This window comes from Carassius auratus, chromosome 21 (assembly GCF_003368295.1).
Source record: "Carassius auratus strain Wakin chromosome 21, ASM336829v1, whole genome shotgun sequence".
In the NCBI taxonomy this organism is placed as follows: Eukaryota; Metazoa; Chordata; class Actinopteri; order Cypriniformes; family Cyprinidae; genus Carassius; species Carassius auratus.
The window spans coordinates 18,144,391-18,166,843 of NC_039263.1; the positions used below are offsets into that span (position 1 = coordinate 18,144,391).

The following is a 22,453-nucleotide window of genomic DNA, read 5'->3' on the forward strand; positions in this document are numbered from 1 at the left end:
TTTTGAAAGCGAAACTACTTTGTGTAGAATATCGCTTGCACAAATGCAGACATAGTTTTATGTTGCGTTGCGTAAAAACACAGTATAAGTCATTATAATCAGTAATTATTTCTCCACTGGTTGCAACAGATGCCTTGTTTATAATGTTTTTTTTTATTGTTTTTTGACCGGTACACGGCATCACATCAGGGTAAGGGGCGTAACATTTCCATCACACGCTTGAGGAATTCGGCCAATCAGAACGCACTGGATAGCTGGCCACTCAGTGTACACCTCGCTTTTCTGATCGATGAGCTTTGTAAAAATCTACGCGTTTCAGAACACCGGGGCATAGAGGAGCAACAGTAATGTGCATTATGAGTTTATTTTACCTTAAACCACATAAACACATTTTATTACACCAAATACACAAAATAATGTTCTTTTTAGCAACATCATATGACCCCTTAAAGCAAAATTGATATCAGTGATAGGGAATTATTTCAATATTAAAATAGTCTCTCCTCTCCCAGTATCGGTTTAATTTTAAACTGGATTTTCAAGAATTTGACTAATGAATGATTAGTCAAAAATACTTTATGATTAGTTTTCAGTGTTTTCACTAGAATTTAAATAACAATGTTTAAGGATTGTTTTAATATTTTCCTCATAATATGAATTGTTTTCAGACAGTGGGTTTGTGCTTAATTTTTTTTTACTTTAATAAGGATTTTATTTCCTTTCTCTTTCTCCAGTAAAACTTCTTAAGCTTAATCAATTCAGATAGCATTGATGAATATGTCCTTGATTATTTAGTCAAACTGATGTAATTATTTAAAGTTAGTCTCTTCTATCCCTATTTCATGTGCAACCTGCTAAATTTTACACTTAGCCAATGCTATTGGGCAGGATTGTTTGTTTTTTGATTAGTAGAAAATTATTAACCAGATTCTTTTTGGAAATCCATTTAATAAAGCCAATAGCACACTTTAACATTGCTGTGTGTGCTCAGGCTAATCCAAGTTTATTAAGCAACTGGTCTCAGACTGTGAACAGCAAATGATGCCAGTCTTGACCGCTGACTGCCAGAAAATGACATCTTGATATATTTACCAGTCAATTAGTCATGTTGACTCGAAAAAGATGTCAAGAAGAACAGGAATAATTAGGGCTGTTAATTCCCATCTCAATTTTTTTTTTTTTTTTTTTTTTTGGTACATTTATTTTATTTTCAACTATTTGTTGTCTTGTGTATTCTGCCTCTAATGGTGTGTGTGATGCTGTAAATCCATTATGCTAAAACTACTTGTTGTTTTCCCTGTCATTGCTGCTTATTAACTCACTGGTCATCCTTAATGGATTGAGAGGCAAGATCGACTAACTGTGCAGCTGTGCGTTATTGAATATAAGGAACATTCCAGTGAATTGAATTAGAATAAGAGGGTTTTTATGGATACATCTGCCTGTAAGTGCTCAGAGTGGCCTTTCTGTATTTCTCCTACGCGTGGCACTAGCTAATACAAATTTTGTAAGCAAGTGATAGACTGACATTATGTTTACAGTAGAATTCCACCTGATTCATCATATTATCTGTATGGTAGAACACATAAATGCTTTAAGTAATCGTTGACCTGTGATCTCTGTAAATGAATCGTATGCTAATAGACCCATTCTCTGCTTTAAATTGATATTGCATGTGCGCAGCTCAACGTTGAAGTGATCTAAATTCAGAGTTGCCGTAATCAGACCGTTTTCAGGTGTAGTAATGTGGCTTTATTTTTAAGGAGCACATTTTGCCTGTAAATCAAACTGTAGAGCATGGTGCTATAGCAATACGAGGATCATGGGTTGGATTCCTAAGGAATGCATGAACTAATAAAATGTAGACCTTGAATGTAATCCAAGCCACTTTAGATAAAAGCATCTGCCAAATGCATAAATGTAAATGTTAAGACCATAACCGTAATATGTGCTTCTGAATAATAATTATGTTCGCCTAGAGGAATTACCTGAGTGGCTATTAGGAAGACATTAAGTATGTGCTAATCAACTGGTGAATTAAAAAAAAAACCTACTATTGTAAAGGTGTCTTTCATGATTATTTATTAAGTTACTTGAGTTGGACTCTCATGGAAGGTTGCCAAAGCACTTCTGCATGATCTAATTAATATTCACTGTACCTTAAATTCACTGGGCGTAAATACATAACAAGGTTAGATGCTCAGAATCCATTAGATGAAGCATGGCATATTGAAATAGGAAAAACTGGATGGAACTGAAGATATAGTTGCATATAGGTATAAAGTAACAAAAAGCAGCAAATTACAGTTTGAAATGTCATTTGCATAGGTTAACGAGTTTTGTTATGGAATTATAAGATTTGGTATCAGATGTCACTTGCACAAGTCTATACACATTGAGTTGAGTCTGTAGCTCCCAGTTTTTCCACAGTGTGTGATTATGATCAACAGTTTGACTGAAGATCGTCCTTCCCTTAATGAGACCGCCGGCTGCGAGCTTTGGCTGTGTGTCTCTGTCGGTGTGTGTTTAGGTCAGAGAAGTGAGGATCAGGCTCTGATATGCGATTTTGTGTGTGCTGCACTGCTTTCATCTGGGGCTAAGAAGAGACTTTGGGAGCTCAGATGAAATCGATTCCTTTTCCGGTTGCCATGGCATAGTCAGCAAACTCTGGCTCTTTGATTCTTCAGAGTGTTCTTGAGGGAAGTGTTTCTGGTTTGGTCAGTTCACTCATTCATACCTTTAATGTTCTTGGATATCAGTTGAACATGTTCATTTATTGTGATTAATTAAAGTAAAATGCAAAAAAAAAAAAAAATGATAGCATTTAATTCCTTGGTCAGATATGTTTACTTGCATGGGTTGTTTTACATGATGATGTAGTAGCAGACAGAAAAATATGGAATAAGAATATACAAATAAAATAAAATAAATTTATCATAACATAAAATAAATCCTCCTTTAACCTTTCGGTTAGCAGTTCTTAATAGAACCATTTTTTTTTTTCTTAGTGCGAAGAATATTTAATTGGATGGTTCCATGGATGTTAACGTTTCTTTGTGGAACTTTAGATGCCAATAAAGAACCTATCTTTAAGACTGTACTATCATCACTTTGTCAGAAGAGATGTTACATCTGTCTAAAAATGGAGCTTGGAAATAAATAAGGAATGAAAGGAAATACGAGCTTAGGAAATTGAAGGAAAAGAGGAAGGAAAGTGTTTTAGTGGGAAAATTAGACGAAATGTTCCATTGTTGCAATCAGCGCAACAACGCTGTGCTCACAGCAGGAACTTTTGTTATTTGCTTACCCTGCCAGTAATATTGTCTCCAGAGACAGAGCTGGGCTACGGCTTTAGCTAATTTCCTCGCTTCTTCAGAACTTTTTTGCATTATAAGCTGTGCAATTTTTTGTTGTTTACTCATTTTGAATGTCTTCCACTCTTATTTGTACTTCCAACTGGGTGGCAATCATTCCAGCTGCCGGATGTGCTGAATGCTTCCCAACCTCTTAAAGCTTTGGCTTTGCTTTGGGAGCACAAAATTCGACATGCATTCCCAAAATTTACTGGGTTGAGAGTTCTGGAGATCCCTTGAGCTCATTTTTGGACTGCTGCTAAGCATTGTCTGAAAGAGCGATCAAGTTATAAGCAGCGGTCCCAAGAAGTATTTGGACTATCTTGGAAGCTTAAAGGGGTAGTTCACCCAAAAATGAGAGTTTTGTCATCGTTTACTCACCCCATGTTCCAAATTTCTATGACTTACTTTCTCTTATGGAACACAAAGGAAGGTATTTAAAAAGAAAAAAGAAAAGTATTTTCAGTCAAAGAAAACAAGGTTCAATATTGTTTGAACATACGTTTTCGTCATAATCTGTTTGTAACAGCTTTAGGGTTAGTACATTTCACTTTTAGATTTAACAGACCCTTTAAATCACTCTTAAAATCTGAATATTATTACATAAGACCAAGCAAAGTATCCAATGAAGTGGCAAATGCAAACAAATAATGATGAGATATATCCACAGTGTTATATATATGGCTTAAGGCTATAGTTTCTTTTATGCAAAATACAGTTTCACGGTCAGTATATTTTCTCAGTTCAAGGCTGGTGTTTCAAGAACTTTTTAAATTACGCTTTTCCTGCATGAGTATTTTGTTTAATATCATCTTAAATTGCGCGTTTTATCACGTCATTAGAGTGAATAAGTGAACTGATAGAAAATCTGAACCATGTCTAAGCACTGTCAGATGAAGCGAGTTTGCAGTGCTTCTGCATTCATGCAATTCAGTGCTTTTTTCATTTAAATCATTTTGGAGGATTTTTATTTGTGCGGTCAGGATAGAAATCCGGAGGTTCAGGGGAAGGACAGAGGAAGCCCCAAGCCTGTGAAAATCAATTTATTCTTGTAACTTGTGCGCATACCTCAAGGACACCATCCCACAACCTAGTTCTTTGAGTATCATACTACGCGATGGAAGTTTATGTGGTAAGTCATATTTCACCAACACCCGCTGCCTCATTAAAACCAGTGTCCCTCCAAGTGCCTGAAAGCCCTTTTTTTGCTTATGGGTGAATAAAAGTTGTATCAAATTAATAATAAGGACATAATATCCCAAGCACACGCGCAGGGGAACCACAATCTAATATCTCAACACGAATGTTTTCTTTTTTCTTTTTGCATTGCATAATGTTCCTTTGTTCCTCCTCACTTATTCAGGATCCACTTTGGCTTTCACAAAGTTCACCATCCCTGTAAATTCGTCTGTCTCAGCCAGCATCTAAACTTGATGTTCTGGGATCTTCTTCAAAGCGAGTGACATTTGGTTCAGATTTCTCCTCCTTCGCAACGTCTGAATGCTTTAAGTCAGCTATATTTAACCACATATCATGTATTTCCCCCCACTTAGTATTATTTTTTCGGGAAATATGTGAGGGAACTTTTGCCGTAAAAGCTTTTACAAGGCAGAACAAGACTCTCAGGGACTGCCAAGGCTTGACTTTTAGAGGAAGATGTATTGTTCTGTATGGTTCAGGCTCTTTGAATCATTTTTAAGGTCAGGTCAGGAGTTTGACTTTAAAGCTGGCAGGTTCTTAAAGTCACGATTCTTGTAATTGCGACCCAGTCTCGTATTAAAAACCGTCTGCTGTAGCCATCATCACAGTTCTTGAAGTGTTGTCTTTGAAGAACATGTTCTTATGTTTAATAAGGTCTTTTTAAACATGGTAATGGTTGTTCCGGAGCCCATTGCCCTGGTTTATTTCTCCTGATCAGACCTTTCTCAGACAAGGTTTTTATATCAGTTCCATTAAAAACAAGTCTAGTATGGCACTTAATGTATTTATCAAAGACAAACAGGGTCTAGGGAGTATGTCAGATGATGGCTTAATGTTGTTGTTTCTGTACTCTCATTAATGGTCTTATTATTTGATATTTCAGTCTTTTGACTGTAAAACTGCTAAAGATCCTCCAAGTTAATTTGAATGAAATCGACTACATTTTGTTCTTGTTTGGCAATCTAGAAACCTGAAAGGGGGGTATAGTTTTGCTTGATTTGCGGAGGTCCCGACTCCTAGTTAATATTTTCTTGTGTAATAATGAAGGCTTTTGGCTGGTCCCTCAACTTCATAAATCATCAATATTGTTTATGTGCTGCAGCTTTTCAGTTTCTCCATGAGACTTAAATGCTGCACCGCTGACGTTTCTAGCTCTGAGGTTTTGGCACGCACTCATGTTTAAATGAAATAGTCGGCCTTTTAGCTGCTTTTAATGAAAAGTGGAAACATTTCTCTGCTGTTCCAGACCTCTGTGTAACTGAGCTTTTCATTTGATGTTTTTTTTTCTCTCCCCGCTTTCTTTTTGATTGCATGTAATGGAAAAGAGTGGATTGATATTTCATACCACCAATATATATATATATATATATATATATATATATATATATATATATATATATATATATATATATATATATATATATATATACATACACACACACACACCCAGTTCCTCACAAACTTTATAACGTTATAAAAAATTTGATCAAGAATGATCCTCCACTCTTGAGCAGCATATTTTATACATAAGAATGATTTTTTTGAACTGCACAGAGCTTTCTTCTAGAATTCAATAGAGCATATCCTCTGCTTATAACATGGCTCTCTAGAATACTTGATTCTTATTCATAGTATTCTGCTGATATTTTTGTAGAATAGCTGCTGGACTATATACAGTATGTGAATGTTGTCCCTGGCAGCCAATTTCCTAGATAGCTAGTTTCGTCTCTCTCGTAGCACAGTGCATTCTTTTTGTGCTAGACTAATTTCAACTTAGATCAATGTTTGATGTATTTTTTATTTTTATTTAATTATGTGGTTTTATTTGTTTATAAGCAGCCATCTAGGCAATGTAATAATGAACTGTCGTTTGGTCATTATCGCAAAGTAAACCCCTTCGAGGTCTTACAAAGCTGCTTCACTTTGCATGGGGATCCAGATCAGCCTTCTGAGGTTTAATTTGTGATAATGAGTGGCGTTATCCCTTGCATATAATCTTTGATATTTTTTAATAAATGTGACGTTTATTTATTTATTTATTAAATAATTAAATAATTCTCTCTGCTCTCTTACTTCAAGTTTTTGCTTCTGCCAATATTTCATGGTTTGTTTTCTTAAATTAAAGTAAATTAAAGCTTTCGTTTTTAGAAGTGTTTATTTTTTACCCTCTGGCATGGTTTCTGCATTCCCTTTCATATCCAACAGACTGCTTTAAAAACATGAAAAGTGAAAGACAGGAATTATCTTTCTTGTGTTTGTGGTTTTTGAGGACGGTACGAAGTGAAAGACTTGTCCTGCGCACATATAATATTTTCCAAATACTGTAATTTTTTTTGTTTTACATTGTTTAATTTTACACTGTTTTTTTTTAGTGATTAGTGGTGTTACCTGGAGGCGGTTAAAAAAATATAGGGCTGCAATAATCTCTTCATGATTTACTTTGGCAGATGGATGTTCGCTACACATGTCAGTGACTTTGAGAATTGCCTCGAGCACCAGAATCTCAGCTACAAAAGTAGCGCTTAAAGGCTGTCTGCACATTTCTAGCAGCGTGCCACTTTACAGCCCCCTCTAGGGCACTTTTACCTCAGCTAAACCATTTTTGATCATGTGTCCCGCTCTCTTTTTTTAATGTACATCCAAGGCTCCATCTTCCCTTTGGTTCAAGCTGACATACAATGCATGAACAAGTGAATGTAATCCACAGGGTCTTGAATATAGACTACAGGCAGTATGTGGAGGAGGAGACTGACCACTTTGCAGAAAAATGAATCAGAAATTGCTGTGCTCAATATAGTGGGTGTAGGAAAGGGTGTCATTCTTTTATAGGAAATAAAATAATTTTTTAACATAAAACAGTCAGTTAACTTATTAGTAAAGACGTATTTTGGTCTGTTGCTGGTCTATAAGTAGATTAGCTGGACAAGCCTCGAGATAAAAAATTTAATTTAGTTTTCAGATTTTTTGTGTTTCTGTACACTGGCATTTAAAAGTTTGAACTTAAGATATTTGCATTTTTTTTTAATGAAGTCCCTTATGCTGGGCTGCATTTGGTAAGAAAAAAAAGTAATGATATTAAATATTTTCAAAATGCAAAATAGCTGTTCTCTGATTGAATTTATACCGAAATATAATTTTTCCTGTGATGCCACTGACATTACAGCAGTCTTCAGTGTCACGTGATTCTTCAGATTCTTCTTTCATTTTTGTTTGTGCCTCTCCTTGCACTCTCTTGCAACGTTTGCTTCTCATCTTGTCCTGTCTCACGTCTCACATAGTTCACTTAAGGACCAGCTGAGGTACCAGGGTATGTGCTTTCTGTCAAGTCCCAAGACTCCCTGATTCTCTCGTACCTACTTTAAAACCGCAGCCTGTAATTACTGCAACTGGCAGGCCATTAGCGGCAGTGCAAGAACAAACAGCAGCTCTTCCTGTTCACTTCTGTGGTGATTAAGCAGGCATATTTGCAAACCCCAACCTCTGTTTTAATCCTATGAGCTGAGTCTTTGTCTTTGAGCGTCTGCTTCATCAATTATAGATTGCATCTGTAATTAGAACCTCTTTGTCAATCCTAGCATTCTGCACACCGTAACCTCCATTATTATGTCTTTTCTAATTGTAAAGAAAATTATCCAGTATGTGTAATCAAAGCCTTGATGAGTACAGCTTTACTGTATAAGCGCCCCAGTGTTTCTGTGGTTATTTTTGAAATAATTATTTAGTTTTATCCTTAAAAATGACAGGTGGGTCACAATGGATTATTTTTTTAACACTTTCAGATGCACCAGCTTTAAGTTTTTACAGCTGTTATTAAGATAAATGTTCATTTTAAAATACATTTGATTATTGCTAATCTATGTTCATTCATAATACCTTGTCGAGATTTGATTTATATAACTTGAAATGTTAAGCATTTATTACATGTAGAAATTAACATTGGTTAAAAAATGCTATAAATAATTGTTTGTTTCTAGTTTTCTTATATGCAAGTACTTTTCTAATGTTAACAAATTTCCTGTTTTTTTTTTTTTTTTTTAAGAAGTGTTGCTCTATTAAAATGCATGCTTAAGCAGTACATTAATGCAAATGACAGTTATAGTAAAGTTGTTTCTTAATTTTATGTGTTAGCATCAGCAGCGAGAGTGCTAATATTTTCTGTGCTTATCTAGTCTTTGTCTTTGTAACTCTGTCTTGACCATCTGCCTACAACAGTAGTCCTACCACTAAAACGATGTTTTAATGGACAAATAACATTTGCAGAAAAATAACATTTAGCAAAAACATGAGCTTTGCATTTCTGCCTAAAACCCTCCCTTTGCCCAAAGACCTCCATTGAAAATGTCTTGTCCCATAGACTTCCATTGTAAATGCTTTGCCCTGTAGACTTCCACTGCAAATGCCATGCCCTGTGGACCTTCATTCTAAATGTATTGCCCCCTAGACTTCCATTTTGAATGCTTTGTCCCATTGGCTATCATTGTAAATGCCTCGCCCAGTAGATGTCCATTGTAAATACCTTGCCTCATAGATGTCCATTGTGAATGCTTTGCCCCATTGACATCCACTGCAAATGCCTTGCCTCATAGACTTCAGCTGTAATTGCATGGCTGAAGACAGTTTTCTGTTTCATATACAAGTTGATGAATGTGTCCTATCTTTCTTTCTGCCTTTTTCCTTCCCTCTCTTATCCCTAGCTCTCCTCAGTCCTCCTGCTCATTGTCAGACTTACCATATCTTAATGTAATATATCTAACTTTATAGTCCAGTTAGCTCTGTGCTTGCAGCTTGAAAACTACTGTCCTTGATCTGTGCCTGTGTCTCTTTACTCGGTCTGCAGTACTTCAGCTCGCCTTTGAAGGGGTGAAAGAGCCAAAGAGCGCTTCAGTCACCCTGCTTTCTTTGTTTGCCGCCTTTCATTGTATTCTCCTCTTGGGAAATGAACTATGTTTGCACCTCTCCTCCCTTAGCCTTCCATCCCTTGTTATTCCAATTTGTTTTGTTGTTTTTTTTAATCCATTGTTATAGTGCCCTGCTTTTCTGAGAGCGGGAAGGGGACACTATGACAGGGCGGCATTGGATTCGTCAGATAACCCGACCATCCTCGGGCCAATGCGTTGATGGCTTGATTAGTGGAAATAATTAAACCGTATGCAAGGCCTCTAACAGCTCATTTAAACTGAATAATTAAGAGAACAGGGGCAGCATCACTAAATAAGTCACCAGTTTCTTTAAAGCAGTATTTTTGATTTGTTGTTGAATGCACTTTTGTTTCACTTCAGACTTTCTGCAATAAGAAACCTACTTTTGTTTGTCTGAAAACAGTTTTTGTTGTCACTTTCTGTGCTTTCTGCCACCTGAACTTTTAGAGAATCCTAACATGTTGTTACACACATGGTTTTGCCACTTCTCAGAAGAAAGTCTGTTTTGTGAACTATTTGCAGTATAAGAGTTTTCAGTCTGTTTGACATCAAAGTTCAGCTCGGTTTGAGTTAGGATGTGAGGAACCTCACTAAGGAAGAGTCTGGAATTCAATATGGAGAACATTCTGGTTTAATGTGCCCAATTAAACTGATATTGATGAAGTACTGATGACTACCGCACTTGCGGGGCATCAGTCCCACAGCACCAAAGCCTTTCCTGTTGCTGCTTGTCTCTGCAGAAAAAGCCTGAAGTGAACAGCTAACGTTTTTCGCATCTTTGATGCAAGACAGATGCAATAAGCATGTAATATGAATCACAACCATTTGCTTTTGTAAATGTAATTGTTTAACATCATGACAGGTTTTAACACGTAATTGTATCATGTTTGGAATGACATTTCAGCTTATGATGTGGACTGAAATGTCATGCAGTCAGTTGAAATATTGAAGCATCTTCAAATAAGATGAGATACAGCAATACTGGTACTCGAACATTTATCAACATTGTTTCTTGCAGTTGATGGTGTTTTGAATGGCAGCATGTAACTAATGTGACAGAAAGGTTTTATCCATTATTTTATTTTTTGGTGCAGTTTTATCTTTTGTTGTTTTTATCTTTACTCACTTAATGCCCAATTTTTTAAAAGCTTCACCTACTCTCTTTTATTGCAGTAATAAGAAAATAAACCACACTAAAGGACTCCTAGACTGTTTATTTACTTGTCCCTGTGTAAAAAAAAGTTTTCCCTTGTTAACCTTTCCTGTTCTTTAATGGTTTTATTTTAAGATTAAAATACACATGTGCCATCCTCCAGCTGCTTTTTGTTCAGACTTTTGCACACGTAGGTTTCAGTACTGCACCACATGGACAAAAACGTGACTTAATCAATTTTTTATGCCTTCCCTTCACATTTGTAACTTTGCTACAGAGCTAAACAGATGTCGCTAGTATTCAAGGTTGAACTGTGTTGATGCAACATTGCTGCTGTTCAGAACCAATTAATACAATTTGAAAAGGCATATGTTGCATCAAGGGAATAGGGCTGAAATGTGAACTCTGAATATTCTGAGATGTACATTGTTCGAAGTGAGCAATTTTGTTAGCGAGTAGTCTGATTTAACAAGATCACTAAAGAGGGTATGTGATTATGGGCAGATCATGTTTTTTCTTAGAGATGATGGGAGAATCATAATTCCCATGGCATCAAAGCTCTTTGTAAGCCACCTGAGTGACACCTACCATCATACTCTGAAATTGCAGCATGCTAACTCTCCCATAGTCACATTGCTCATCCATGTTTTGCTTTTATATAGCTACTTCCACATGCCATGGTCCATCAGGATGCGTTTCTTCTGCTGGCGCTACCCATAAACAGGATTATGGGATTACAGCCTTTATATGAGAGGATGAAGACATTCTGTATGGCACCATCTCCACAGGGGAGAATGTGTTTAAGGAAACCCAATGCTGAAGAAGTAATGTCACTCACAGGGGGAGACTTTAGAACAGCCCTTGAGTTGTTATTAATGTTCATTTGATATTAATTCAGTGATGTAAGTAGACAGCGGAGGTCTTTAACGAAGGATTCTCTGACAACCAAAGCACACTGAAGTTCTCATTTTTAAAGCAGAGCAAACAGGCAGAAACAAATGGACTGCTCACAAGAGCGATCAAAATACACAACAGTTTATTTCTTTATGTAGGAGTAGTGATGGGAATCACAAAGATTCAAATGAGTCGGATTCTGATTTTAAATATGTTTATATATATTTTTATTAATTAATAAAAAAAATGGCTCCATTCATTATTTTTTATAATTGTTATTAAAAAAAACTGAATCTGAATAAGGCTCATCAAATTTGAATGAAAACCAATTCTTAATTCTCAACACTAGGTTGGAGTACAGGCTACAGTACACTGAAACATTCACTCTCCCCACAGTGTCTCTCATCGCTTTTTTTATCAAGTGTCTGGTCACAGATCCAATCTCCCCTTTAATTCCTTCATCTTGTCTTTCATCTTTGGGCGAGAGATTTCTAACTGGGTTTAATGTCCTCCTGACCCTTCATCTTACCCAGGGCTACAGTGAGGATCTACAGACACTTCTTTAATAGAGCTGTAAAATATTGAAAACTTCCATTAGGGACACTAAACTTTCAGAATCTCTCTCTTTCGTCCTCTCACTCTGTCCTTTTTTCTCTTATTACATAAAACCCGTCAGTGAGATTACGTGGGATTATTACAGTGTGTGTGATTCTCTTTATTATTAGGGGCTATGCCCATTAGCGTACAGCAGTGTAGAATATTCATTTGTACACTTCCGCTGACTCAGACTAAAGAATAAAACAAAGATTTGGGCCAGTATAAAGAAAACAACATCTCATTAGTGTGGAAACACTGTAGCTCATTATTAAGTTTTTTTTACCACCCCACAGTATGCAGTCCAGTCTTCCACTTGTATCGAGGTGGAGTCGGACATTTTTGAGCATGCAGTCTGCAGGAGGATGGTAGATAAATGAGCATCAGGCCTGCATTGCTCTCATGCTGCATTACCGTGAAGGATCTTGTCAAGCTTTTCTCGGCTGCAGAACGTTCCTGAGATTATACTCGTCCATCAGTGTAGCTTCCAGAGTGATACTCTATCTCTGCATCTCATCCTAATAGAGCTCAGACCACATGGAATATAGCAAGTGGGAAATGCTCTTTTCGTATTTCTTTGTTCAAAGATTAAGTAATTTCTGTGGCTTAAAACATAATTGCAAAAATAATCATTGTTTCTGAACTAAGCTTACTTACAATGTTTCTTCACATTAATCTGAGAGTGACAAGTTTTCTTTTTTTTTCTTTACTATAGATTTTGGGAAGGAAGAAAGGTAAAATGGAATGAAGGAAGGAATAGAAAATGGCAAGAAGGAAGGAATATAAAATGGAAGGATGGAACGAAGGAAGGAATGTAAAATTAAAGAAAGGAAGGTTTAAATGGAAGGAAGGACTGAATTTAAAATGGAAAGAAGGAACCAAGGAGGGAAGGAATTTGAAAAAGAAATAAGGAATTAATGCAAAATGGAGAAAAGGAAGGTAAAACGAACGGAAGGAATGTCAAATTAAAGGAAAGTGAAATGTAAAAGGAAAGAAGGAATGTAAAATGGAAGAACAGAAGGTAAAGTGGAAGGAAGATAGCACATAAGGGGAAAAAAGGGAAGAAAGGAAGAAAGCAGGAAGAAATTAAAGTGAAGAAAGCAGTGATGAAAAAGAGGAAAGAAAAAGCCCATAGAAAGAACTTCACCATCAAAATATTACACTGGCCTTTAAAGGATGAGATGGATTCTCTCTCAGCCTCTTCCTGTAGCCTGGACTCCTTCCATTTCCCTTTGTGCCTCTTCTTCACCTGTGAGCAGTATAGAGACATTTCTGGCTCAGAATAAGCACATATTCCTTACAAAGACAGTCCTTTAAAATACTTTGTCTGAAAACTGAGAGCTCAGAATTTTCATCCTAACCTGTGTCTGTAAAGTAGAGTAACTTTGTGTCTCTCTCTTCCCTGTCTCTCTCTGTTCCTGCCGTCCTGGCCTCGCAGGGTTCGCTGCTTTACAACAGTGGGGGGGGGGGCCGCACACCGAACTGCTCTTCTGACAAGCAGCAGAACGAGGGCAAGCTCATTAAAGGTAAGGCAGCTCTGAGCTCCATGATCGAGCCCAGCACCACCTGACCTCAGAACATCGTTGACAGCCATACTGATATTTCAGAATGTCCTCATGCACCCACATAACGACACCATCCCATGTCTCTCTGTCTGTTAATTGCTGCTGTTGTGCTCAGGCTGTTTCACCTAGGGTTTAAAAATGGCGCGCTGACCCCTGTGTCTCTGCTGATGTAACAGATGAGCTGTTTGGGCTTGACTGTAATAATCACATCTTTGACTGTAATGACAGTACTTATGCAGCAAATTTGTGCTAAGTGAGGAAGGTTAACGACAGTTGCTAAATAAATGCGTGTCTTATTGCCCACTTCCCAGCATCCTTTGCGCCCATCTGCTTCGCTATAAAGTCAAAAGAAAATTACCTTCTGCCTCTGGAGAAGAACCGTGTGCGACTGGATGACGACTCGGATGAGGATGGGATGAAGGGGGAGGTGCAAGAGGGAGTGGAGTTGGCGATAGGATTGGTCGAAGCAGCCACCAGAGAGCCACTCCCCTCAACCTCCATTGGCTGAGGAGAAGAAGCTGGTACTGTCCCAGGAAGAGCTAGAGGCCAAACAAGGTACGTCAAAATCTTCACTAAAGAATCATTCCACTCGAAAATAAACATTTTGTCAGCATTTACTCACCTGCTTGTTGATCCAAACTCTGTGGAATTGTGTGCTAAAGTCTGAAGTCATAGTAGTTTCAAATGACAAAATTCACCAAGATTTAGATCTGCAGAAGGAAAGAAAGAGGGATGAACAAAAAAAGTGAAGGAAGTAATATAGGTAGGAGGGACATAAGAGAAGATTGAATAAAGGAGGAATAAAAGGAAAGAGAAATGTAATATGGGAAGAAGGAAGGAATGGTAAAAAACAAGAAGAGGGAAAGAACAGGGGAAAGGAATGAACAAATAGAGGAAAGGAAGGTAGAAGAGCAGAAAGAATGAAGGAAAGAGAAATGGAAGATATGAGGAATACAAAAGAAACAGAAATGAAGGATGGAAGGATGAAGAAAGAACAGGAAAAGAGGAGGGAGGTAGGAACGAACAATGAATAGGAGGAGGAGAATAGGAGGAGTGAAAATAAAGGAGAAATGAATGCCAGGAAAGAAGAAAGATTGGAGGGAAGAATGAATAGAGAACAGGAAGAGGGGAAAAAAGGTAGGACGAAAGAGAACGAAGCACAGGACGAAATGGGGAAATGGAGACAAGAAAGATTGGAAAAGGGAAAAGAAAGATCAAAAACAAAGGACAGAAGGAAGGTCGGTCAGGAAGTAAGAGGGAATATAGAAAGTGTGAAGAAGGAATGATGGTTAGGAAGAAGAAAGGATGGACGGGTAACAAAGAACAGGAAAATGGAAGGAAGGTATGGAGAAAGAAAACTGAATAGCAAGAGGGATAAGAGGAAAAAGGTGAAGGGAGAAGTATATTATGGGATGGGAAGAGAAAAGGAAGGAAAAGAAACTAATAAGTAAGAAGAACTAAGCATGATGGAAGGTACTGGATGAAAATAAGGCCAGGAAGAGGGGAAAAATAAAGAATGTGAACAAAGGGCAGGAATAAAGGCAGGCAAGAAAGAAAGAAAGAAAGAAAGAAAGGATTATTTAAATTGAATCCCGCTCTTTTGAATATTTTTGAGTTTTAAAGTCTCTCCTCACTTTCATTATGTGGAAAAAAGTGGCTAGAGTATTTCTCAAAATAAAGTCAAAGGGGGTTGGAAAAAAAATGAAATCAGTTGTTAATTTTCAAACTCTTTAAAACCACTTGTCTGGACCATTCAGAAGTAAGGTTTCGTAAGTGTATCATAATTGAAATAATTTCTTGTCTGATGTCTTCAAGGCTGTACCTTTATAAATGTTCTGAAAAAAATATAAAAATGGTTCAAACAGAAGAGATGAGTCAGTTTGTGGAGTATTACAGAAATAACTCAAACTGATTTCCCTCACCGTAATTGTTGCAGCCCAAATGTAATTTCTCACTGGCCAGAAGCTTAGGCAGACTTCTACTGTAACAAGATAAGAAATATTGAGAAACAAACTGTAGTTTATCATGATCGCATTAAGCCTCGAGTTACCGGATTCTGCTGCACTTCTAGATCTTCTTCATTGTTCTTTTGACCCTCAGAGACTTAAAATAGTGAGCTGATCTGATGGCTGTCACATCACGATGACTGGCAGCACATGAAATTACTCCGGCGAGGGCCAGGGATCTAATGTAATAGATCTGTCCATATGGACCGCACTCAGGAGCGGCAGTAACTGTCCCCTGTAATTAAGCGAGAGTGTTTCACACAGATAAAAACGAGAAGGACACTTCGATCAAAGATACCGACAGTGTCTACACTGGACATGAGATCTGCAGATGTGCCCGAGAGATTGTAAATGTGTTTTCGCCGAAAAACATGACATTTTCCCTTCAGTTACATTACCATTCAAACGTTTGGGGTCAGTAAGATTTTTTAAACAAGTGTGCATTTATTTGATCAAAATGTAGTAAAAATAGCTTTTCTACAATCATTTTTATGTAATATAGATTTTTTGGTAATGTTTAGAAAAATCTTTACTGATACTTTTATCAAGGATAAACTTTTAGTTTTAGCAAGGATACTTTTAAGGATAATTCATTCAAAAAAAATAAAAATCCTCTTATTTTTTCACTCACCCTCGATTTGTTCCAATCTTGTATGAGTTTCTTTCTTAAAAAGGAATATATTATGAAGAACGTGACTGACCAAAGAGTTGCCGGTCTCCATTGGCTTCAGTGGTATGGGGGGGGGGGATTGTATGGAAGTCAGTAGGGACCGTAAAATTATCCCTATAAAGACATTGATTAAAAATATAATTTATCCAATGTCAATATTAATAGAAAAGAATTATCAATATTAATTTCTTAAGAAAAGAAAAACATTCCAGCCTTAAACTTTTGAATGGTAGCATATATATGAAGTTTTTGCTATAATAATTCATTAGTATATTTTTTGATAGTTCATTCAAAAATGAATGCTCTGCATCCTTTATTCTCCCTCATGACATTCCAAACTCATATGAATGACTTTCTTTCTTGTAACACTAAAGGATTATTATTATTATTATTTTAATAGATGAACTGGTCGCTGATTTCAGTATAATGAAGGTCAGTAGGGATCCATCTCCAAAATGACTGAAAATCACATCTGAAGTCATATTGTTAATATGATGGTCTAATTTCGTGTGATACTCAAATTAATCTAAAATCTTGCCTTTTACTGTCTGCATCTATTAAAATATGAACGTTTTTAGATGTAAAACATCACGTTTGATTTCACTGATTTGACATTGTGTCAAATACTTGTCAGCTGAGGCATACAAATACTGATATGGACTACTTTTAGGGTACTTTTTTATTTATTTATTTATTTATTTTTATGTTTGAGCTTGACAGCTCCAGTCCTCATTTACTTTCATTATATGGAAAAGGGCTGAGCCAGGCCCAGGATATTGTTCAATATTTCATTTTCCATGGAAGACAGAAAGTTACAGTGTTTAGAACGACACGAGGGAGAAGAAATGATGACAGATGTTCACTTTGGGTGAACTATTCGTTTAACAAGAGACGTTTAACACCGTTTAACAAACTTTGCATTGGTTTTCTTGTTCCCCATTAAAAATTAATTTATTGAAATCTCATCACTGACACTGGACTGCACAGGGCAGACACTGGGGCCAAGCACTGAGCAGTAATGCTCCTGGAACGCGGAGTAATTACAGTAATAAGACCAGATGCCCAGAGGAAGTTTACTGCATGGGGAAGTGAAATAAATGGCACTGCAGCAAAGAAGGCCTCACTCAGTAGCAAACTAGCTTAGATTGCATGACTATCGACCCACCCTGAAGAACATAATCTGTATTGATGAGCTGTTAAACAACCAACGCTCAGTCTGTTTTCATGTGTCCATCTTTTACCTTTAGTCTATTTACTGAATGGAGTAAGTTTGTGTGATCACGAGTGGGAGTTTTATTGGGTCGACTCTGCTGTTTTTTGTGATTGCACCACTTTAAGAATGTACACCCCTTGTGTATTTACCAGAGCTTACCTGTTTATATTGTAAATTGTAGTCGAAATTAAACCTCAAAATATAGCCTTATTGGATTTAGTCAAAATGTTATTTGCTGCCTCAATTGCAGATTGACTTCTGAAGTGTGCAGATGAGAAATTATGTGAAAGGAGGGGAAATTTGCAGGAAAATGCTGAAAATTACTGGAGTCATTGCTTTTAGAAATGCCACGAGCAAATTACAGGTGTTAAGTGCTGTGGATTGCTTTGAAAAGGCCTGTCACACATGTATAACAGTATTGCAGTCATTTTTCTAGGGATGCACACTGGCGCTTTGAAAAGACAAAATTGATTGATAATATAAAAACTTAATTACATATGACTTGATTTGATTTGTTTGCAACTTCAGTTAATTTTAAGCTGGTCGAATTCTTGTAACAGCCATGTCAAAATGGCTCATCTTTTTATTATTTTTAAGTTTTGGGGGCATTTTATGTACAACCTTGGAGAAGAATAGGTGAACAGTCCTTAATTGCTATCTGTCTATCTATATCTATCTATCTATCTATCTATCTATCTATCTATCTATCTATCTATCTATCTGTCTGTCTGTCTGTCTGTCTGTCTGTCTGTCTGTCTGTCTGTCTGTCTGTCTCTGTCTGTCTGTCTGTCTCTATCTATCTGTCTGTCCATCCATCCATCCATCCATCCATCCATCCATCATATTAAAGTGAGTGTTCTTCAGAGTCATTGTTTTTTAGTGCCATTATTTATAAACTACTCTTGTATTATATCAAATCATATTATTATTATTATTATTATTATTTTTATTATATCATTTAATTGCGGTTTGTCTCTGAGCTCTCTCATTAAGGCGAGGACACAATGCCTAACACTAACAGAGGATTAAGTTCAATTGTAACAGGACAGCAAGGCTTCAAGATTGCTTTTGTTTCAAGGCAGTGCAAATAACTTGTGACTGTTGAACCTTTTTGGGAAGGAGCTTTGCAGATTGAGGGATCTCTCAAACAATTTCGTTACTAACTCCTCTTTTTTTGTCACTGTTACACATAGTATTATCTCACTCGCAGTGACGTAATGAAGGAGAAGCCTCTGTTCTCTCTCCAGTTGTGTTTGTTCCCGAGTTATATGTGATTGTCTGTGGCAGGCAGTCTATTTTTAGTGCCCACACTGACAAGGCCTTCTTCTTGTTCTTGTATAATATAATGCCTTGTTTTTTCCCCCAGTTTTCCTTTTGTCATTACTGTTCCTATAAACAAAAGCGGGAAAATTATGCATGAGTACATAGCCTAAACTGAGACGCCGTCGACCGTTATACAATCCGCAGCCAGGCAGCATTTAACACCTAATGTCACAAAGGATAATTCTATCGTGGTTGATGCAAAACATTAAAATGCAACGCATTATCTTGTAGCTTTTTAAGCTCCATACAGTTTTTATGAGGCGCACTGGCTTACAAAACCAGGTAAGTCACGAGCAGCCTCATCTAGAAACGTTTTACATTTGCTTAGCTGCTGCAACACAATGCACTTATGCATGCAAGCTCTCATGCTTTTAGTTGTCAGAGCATATGGTGTGTATCAGAACGAATGTGTGTGTCTGACCTTTCTTCCCTTTTCTCTTCCAGCCAAACAGAAGCTGGAGGACCGGTTAGCAGCCGCAGCGAGAGAGAAACTGGCCCAGGCCTCCAAAGAGTCCAAAGAGAGGCAGCTTCAGGCTGAGCGCAAGAGGAAAGCTGCCCTCTTCCTGCAGACTCTGCGAGAGCCAGAGGCTGAGATCAAGCATACTGAGGAAACCAATGCTGCGCCTACGGTTTGTTTTTTTGTGTGTGTTTTCCAGCATCGTCCGTCTACCACCACATACCGTACACCTAGGCTTTCTCTGAATTCCTATTACTATTAGGAACTGAATTTGAAATGCGCTCAGATGTGCATTATATACTTTATCCGTCGTATTGACATTGAACTTTGACTTTTAAAGGAACGTTTTCTTATTACTAGAGTGCTTATGCTGGCAAAGAGCTGCCCACTCTTCGTTTTTCGCTTTCATTGCATTGCTTGACATGCTTGCCCTGACAAAAAATTCTGTCTTTGCTCTGCACTTCAGAACCTCGCTCATTGCCGTGACGGATGTAGGTTTTGGTGTTTTTATTTCATCGGTCAGCATCATGTCAGGAGTCCTACTCAATAATGCTGCTCTGGTTTCCTTAGTCTGTTTTTTTTTTTTTTTGTCAAGTCCTCCTGTAAAAATTAGCAACATAGTTTATCGATCCATCAAGAATCTTGTGGAAATTGCTCAAGGGTATTGCCGGCCCGAAACTCAAACCCACAACCATTAGGCCACGACTTACCCGTCAAGTCATATAGACCACTGTTATGGTACTTTTTGGGATCTTGAAAGTTTGTAGAGACACCCATTCCAGAGTTAGTTGAGGTTTTAAAAGATTTCTGTCGGTCTTCTTGGCTAAAGATTGTGTATGGTGTCTGCTTAGAGTGGTTTCTCAGCAGGTATTTTTAAGACGGTAACCATGATCTTCATCCAACTCTTGTTATAATGGCCAGCGCTGCCGGTGTGCAGCTCATATTTCCCCTGATCTTCTCCACAGGCTGCAAACACAGTTTCTCCTCCAGAATGTTTTCTCCATGGTGTCCACAGAGGGAGAACGAGAAAGGCAGAAGTGTGAGAGGGAGAGACGCCATTAGGAAAAGCGTGAGAGAGTAGGAGAGTGGCGAAGACTAATCTCGCCCTTTGTCTGCACAGGCGTGTGGTTCAGCTCCACATTAATGAGGCCAATGAAGCGTGAAATCAGAAGAAGCAGCTAGTGGAATGCGGACTGCCTCCTCTGGGCTTTTACCCGAGTCTTTCGCTCACATACACAGTGCTACTCATACGTTCCTAACCAAATCCATTGTGAATGTCCCTCCTGCTTCTTATTCTTGGATACCCTTGCGTAGGATGCCTTATTTAGTTTCCAACTTATTCCTTTACTTTACTCTAAGGCCTGATTTAAGATGCACCTCGCAATCGCTTATGGCGGTTCTGTCATTCACCCTCAGGAAAGAAACAAAGATAGTTTGGCTACCCAGGCAAGATGCCAAAAAAAAGTGATGTGCGCAAAAAACTTTCTCTTGCATCTAAATTGTTTTCGTCCTAATTAGCTCTGTCCACTAGGTCTGACAGGATATTTCGGAATTATATATTAGATATTTTTTGGCCCAAATCTGTTTATTTTGTCGAAATGTAAATTGCGATTAAAATCAGGCTTTTTTTTTTTTTTTTTTTTTTTTTATCTTAGTCTCAATCACTATTTTTGTAATTTTTTCAGGGACGTTTTTGTCGTTTAAACATTCGCTAATTTGCCCTTTTAGTAAACTTTTGTTGATTGCTTCCAGCTCATTGTGAAATCTCATTGGTCCAAATACTGCTCCTCACTACTGTATGTTAAACATGTAGTTTATTCTGATTGGCTGCCTGTGATTTGAGTCTCGTCTTGCGCACTAGTTTCACGTTGAGTGTAAATAGATGAATTGTTTCTTGCTTGTTCAGACTTGTCGTAATGTTGTTCCTGTCTAAATGCTTGAAGTCCAATAGCTGTGAAGTCCTAAAGGCCTGATTTATGTTTATGCATGCTTATTTGCCGGCCTGTAAATATGTATGCGTCCTGCCTTTATCTGCTGACTGGACTCTGTTGAACCCACTTTAAGGCTTCACGGCTTCAAGGATTTTTGCTGCATCTTCAATGCAAATCGTTGCGATTGGTCATCACTCATGACTGCTCTATCATCCTTTGCATTGCCTCGCCATTATCTTTTTCCATCTTTTTCCGATGACTCAGTAGTGCTAATGATTTCAACCAATTTAAGCTTAATGCCAGCTGTGATCTTTGATGAAGCCGATTGCCAACACTGATCTTAGCTTCACTTTCCTTTTTTAGAAGTAGTGATACACCAAAGTGAAAAGCTGAGACAGAACATTTTTGGCACACTGGGTTAAAAATTGAAAATGATCATTATAAGATAGCCTTTGTTTGGAAAAACTATGTAAATGATTTTAATATATTTATATATCTTATTATGTCTTAACAGTTGGATTGTCGTTAGAGTAATATGTAGGCTACAACAAATATATAGTTACATTTATTTTATATTAATGACCTCAATTAATAAAATATAATCAGATTTAATCTAAATTAATAAAAAAATGTATTTAATATTTAAAATAATTTATATATTTCTAATAAAATATTTACATATTTTATAACTGTATAAATGTTGTTTTTTTAAAATTCCTTTGTATTGTTCTTGTCTTGCAATGAAATATGAGAACATGCTCTGGTTGATTTTTTTATTTTATTTTATTATTATATTTTTTTTTATGCTTTTCATTTTATTCTGCATTGTTATACTCCAGTGTAGTTGAGTATAACAATGTGTATATATGTGGGTGGGTGTGTGTGTGTGTGTGTGTGTGTGTATGTACAGTATTGTTCAAAATAATAGCAGTACAATGTGACTAACCAGAATAATCAAGGTTTTTCGTATATTTTTTTATTGCTACGTGGCAAACAAGTTACCAGTAGGTTCAGTAGATTCTCAGAAAACAAATGAGACCCAGCATTCATGATATGCACGCTCTTAAGGCTGTGCAATTGGGCAATTAGTTGAATTAGTTGAAAGGGGTGTGTTCAAAAAAATAGCAGTGTGGCATTCAATCACTGAGGTCATCAATTTTGTGAAGAAACAGGTG

The 22,453-nt window shown here is 37.1% G+C and overlaps 1 protein-coding gene across 5 annotated transcripts in view; it reads left to right on the forward strand.

The window, feature by feature from the left end:
• Positions 1-22,453, forward strand: part of LOC113038782 (splicing factor, suppressor of white-apricot homolog) — an 86,221-nt gene that overhangs the window by 30,758 nt on the left and 33,010 nt on the right. For 4 of the 5 annotated variants that reach the window (XM_026196428.1, XM_026196427.1, XM_026196429.1 and 1 more), the window contains 3 exons: positions 13,552-13,639; positions 13,990-14,233; positions 19,335-19,519. In XM_026196428.1, the coding sequence (XP_026052213.1) occupies positions 13,552-13,639; positions 13,990-14,186 (285 nt within the window). In that variant the 3' untranslated portion in view covers positions 14,187-14,233; positions 19,335-19,519. Of the gene's footprint in view, positions 1-12,828; positions 13,640-13,989; positions 14,234-19,334; positions 19,520-22,453 lie in introns of those variants that run through there. The other variant, XM_026196432.1, reaches the window with a different exon arrangement.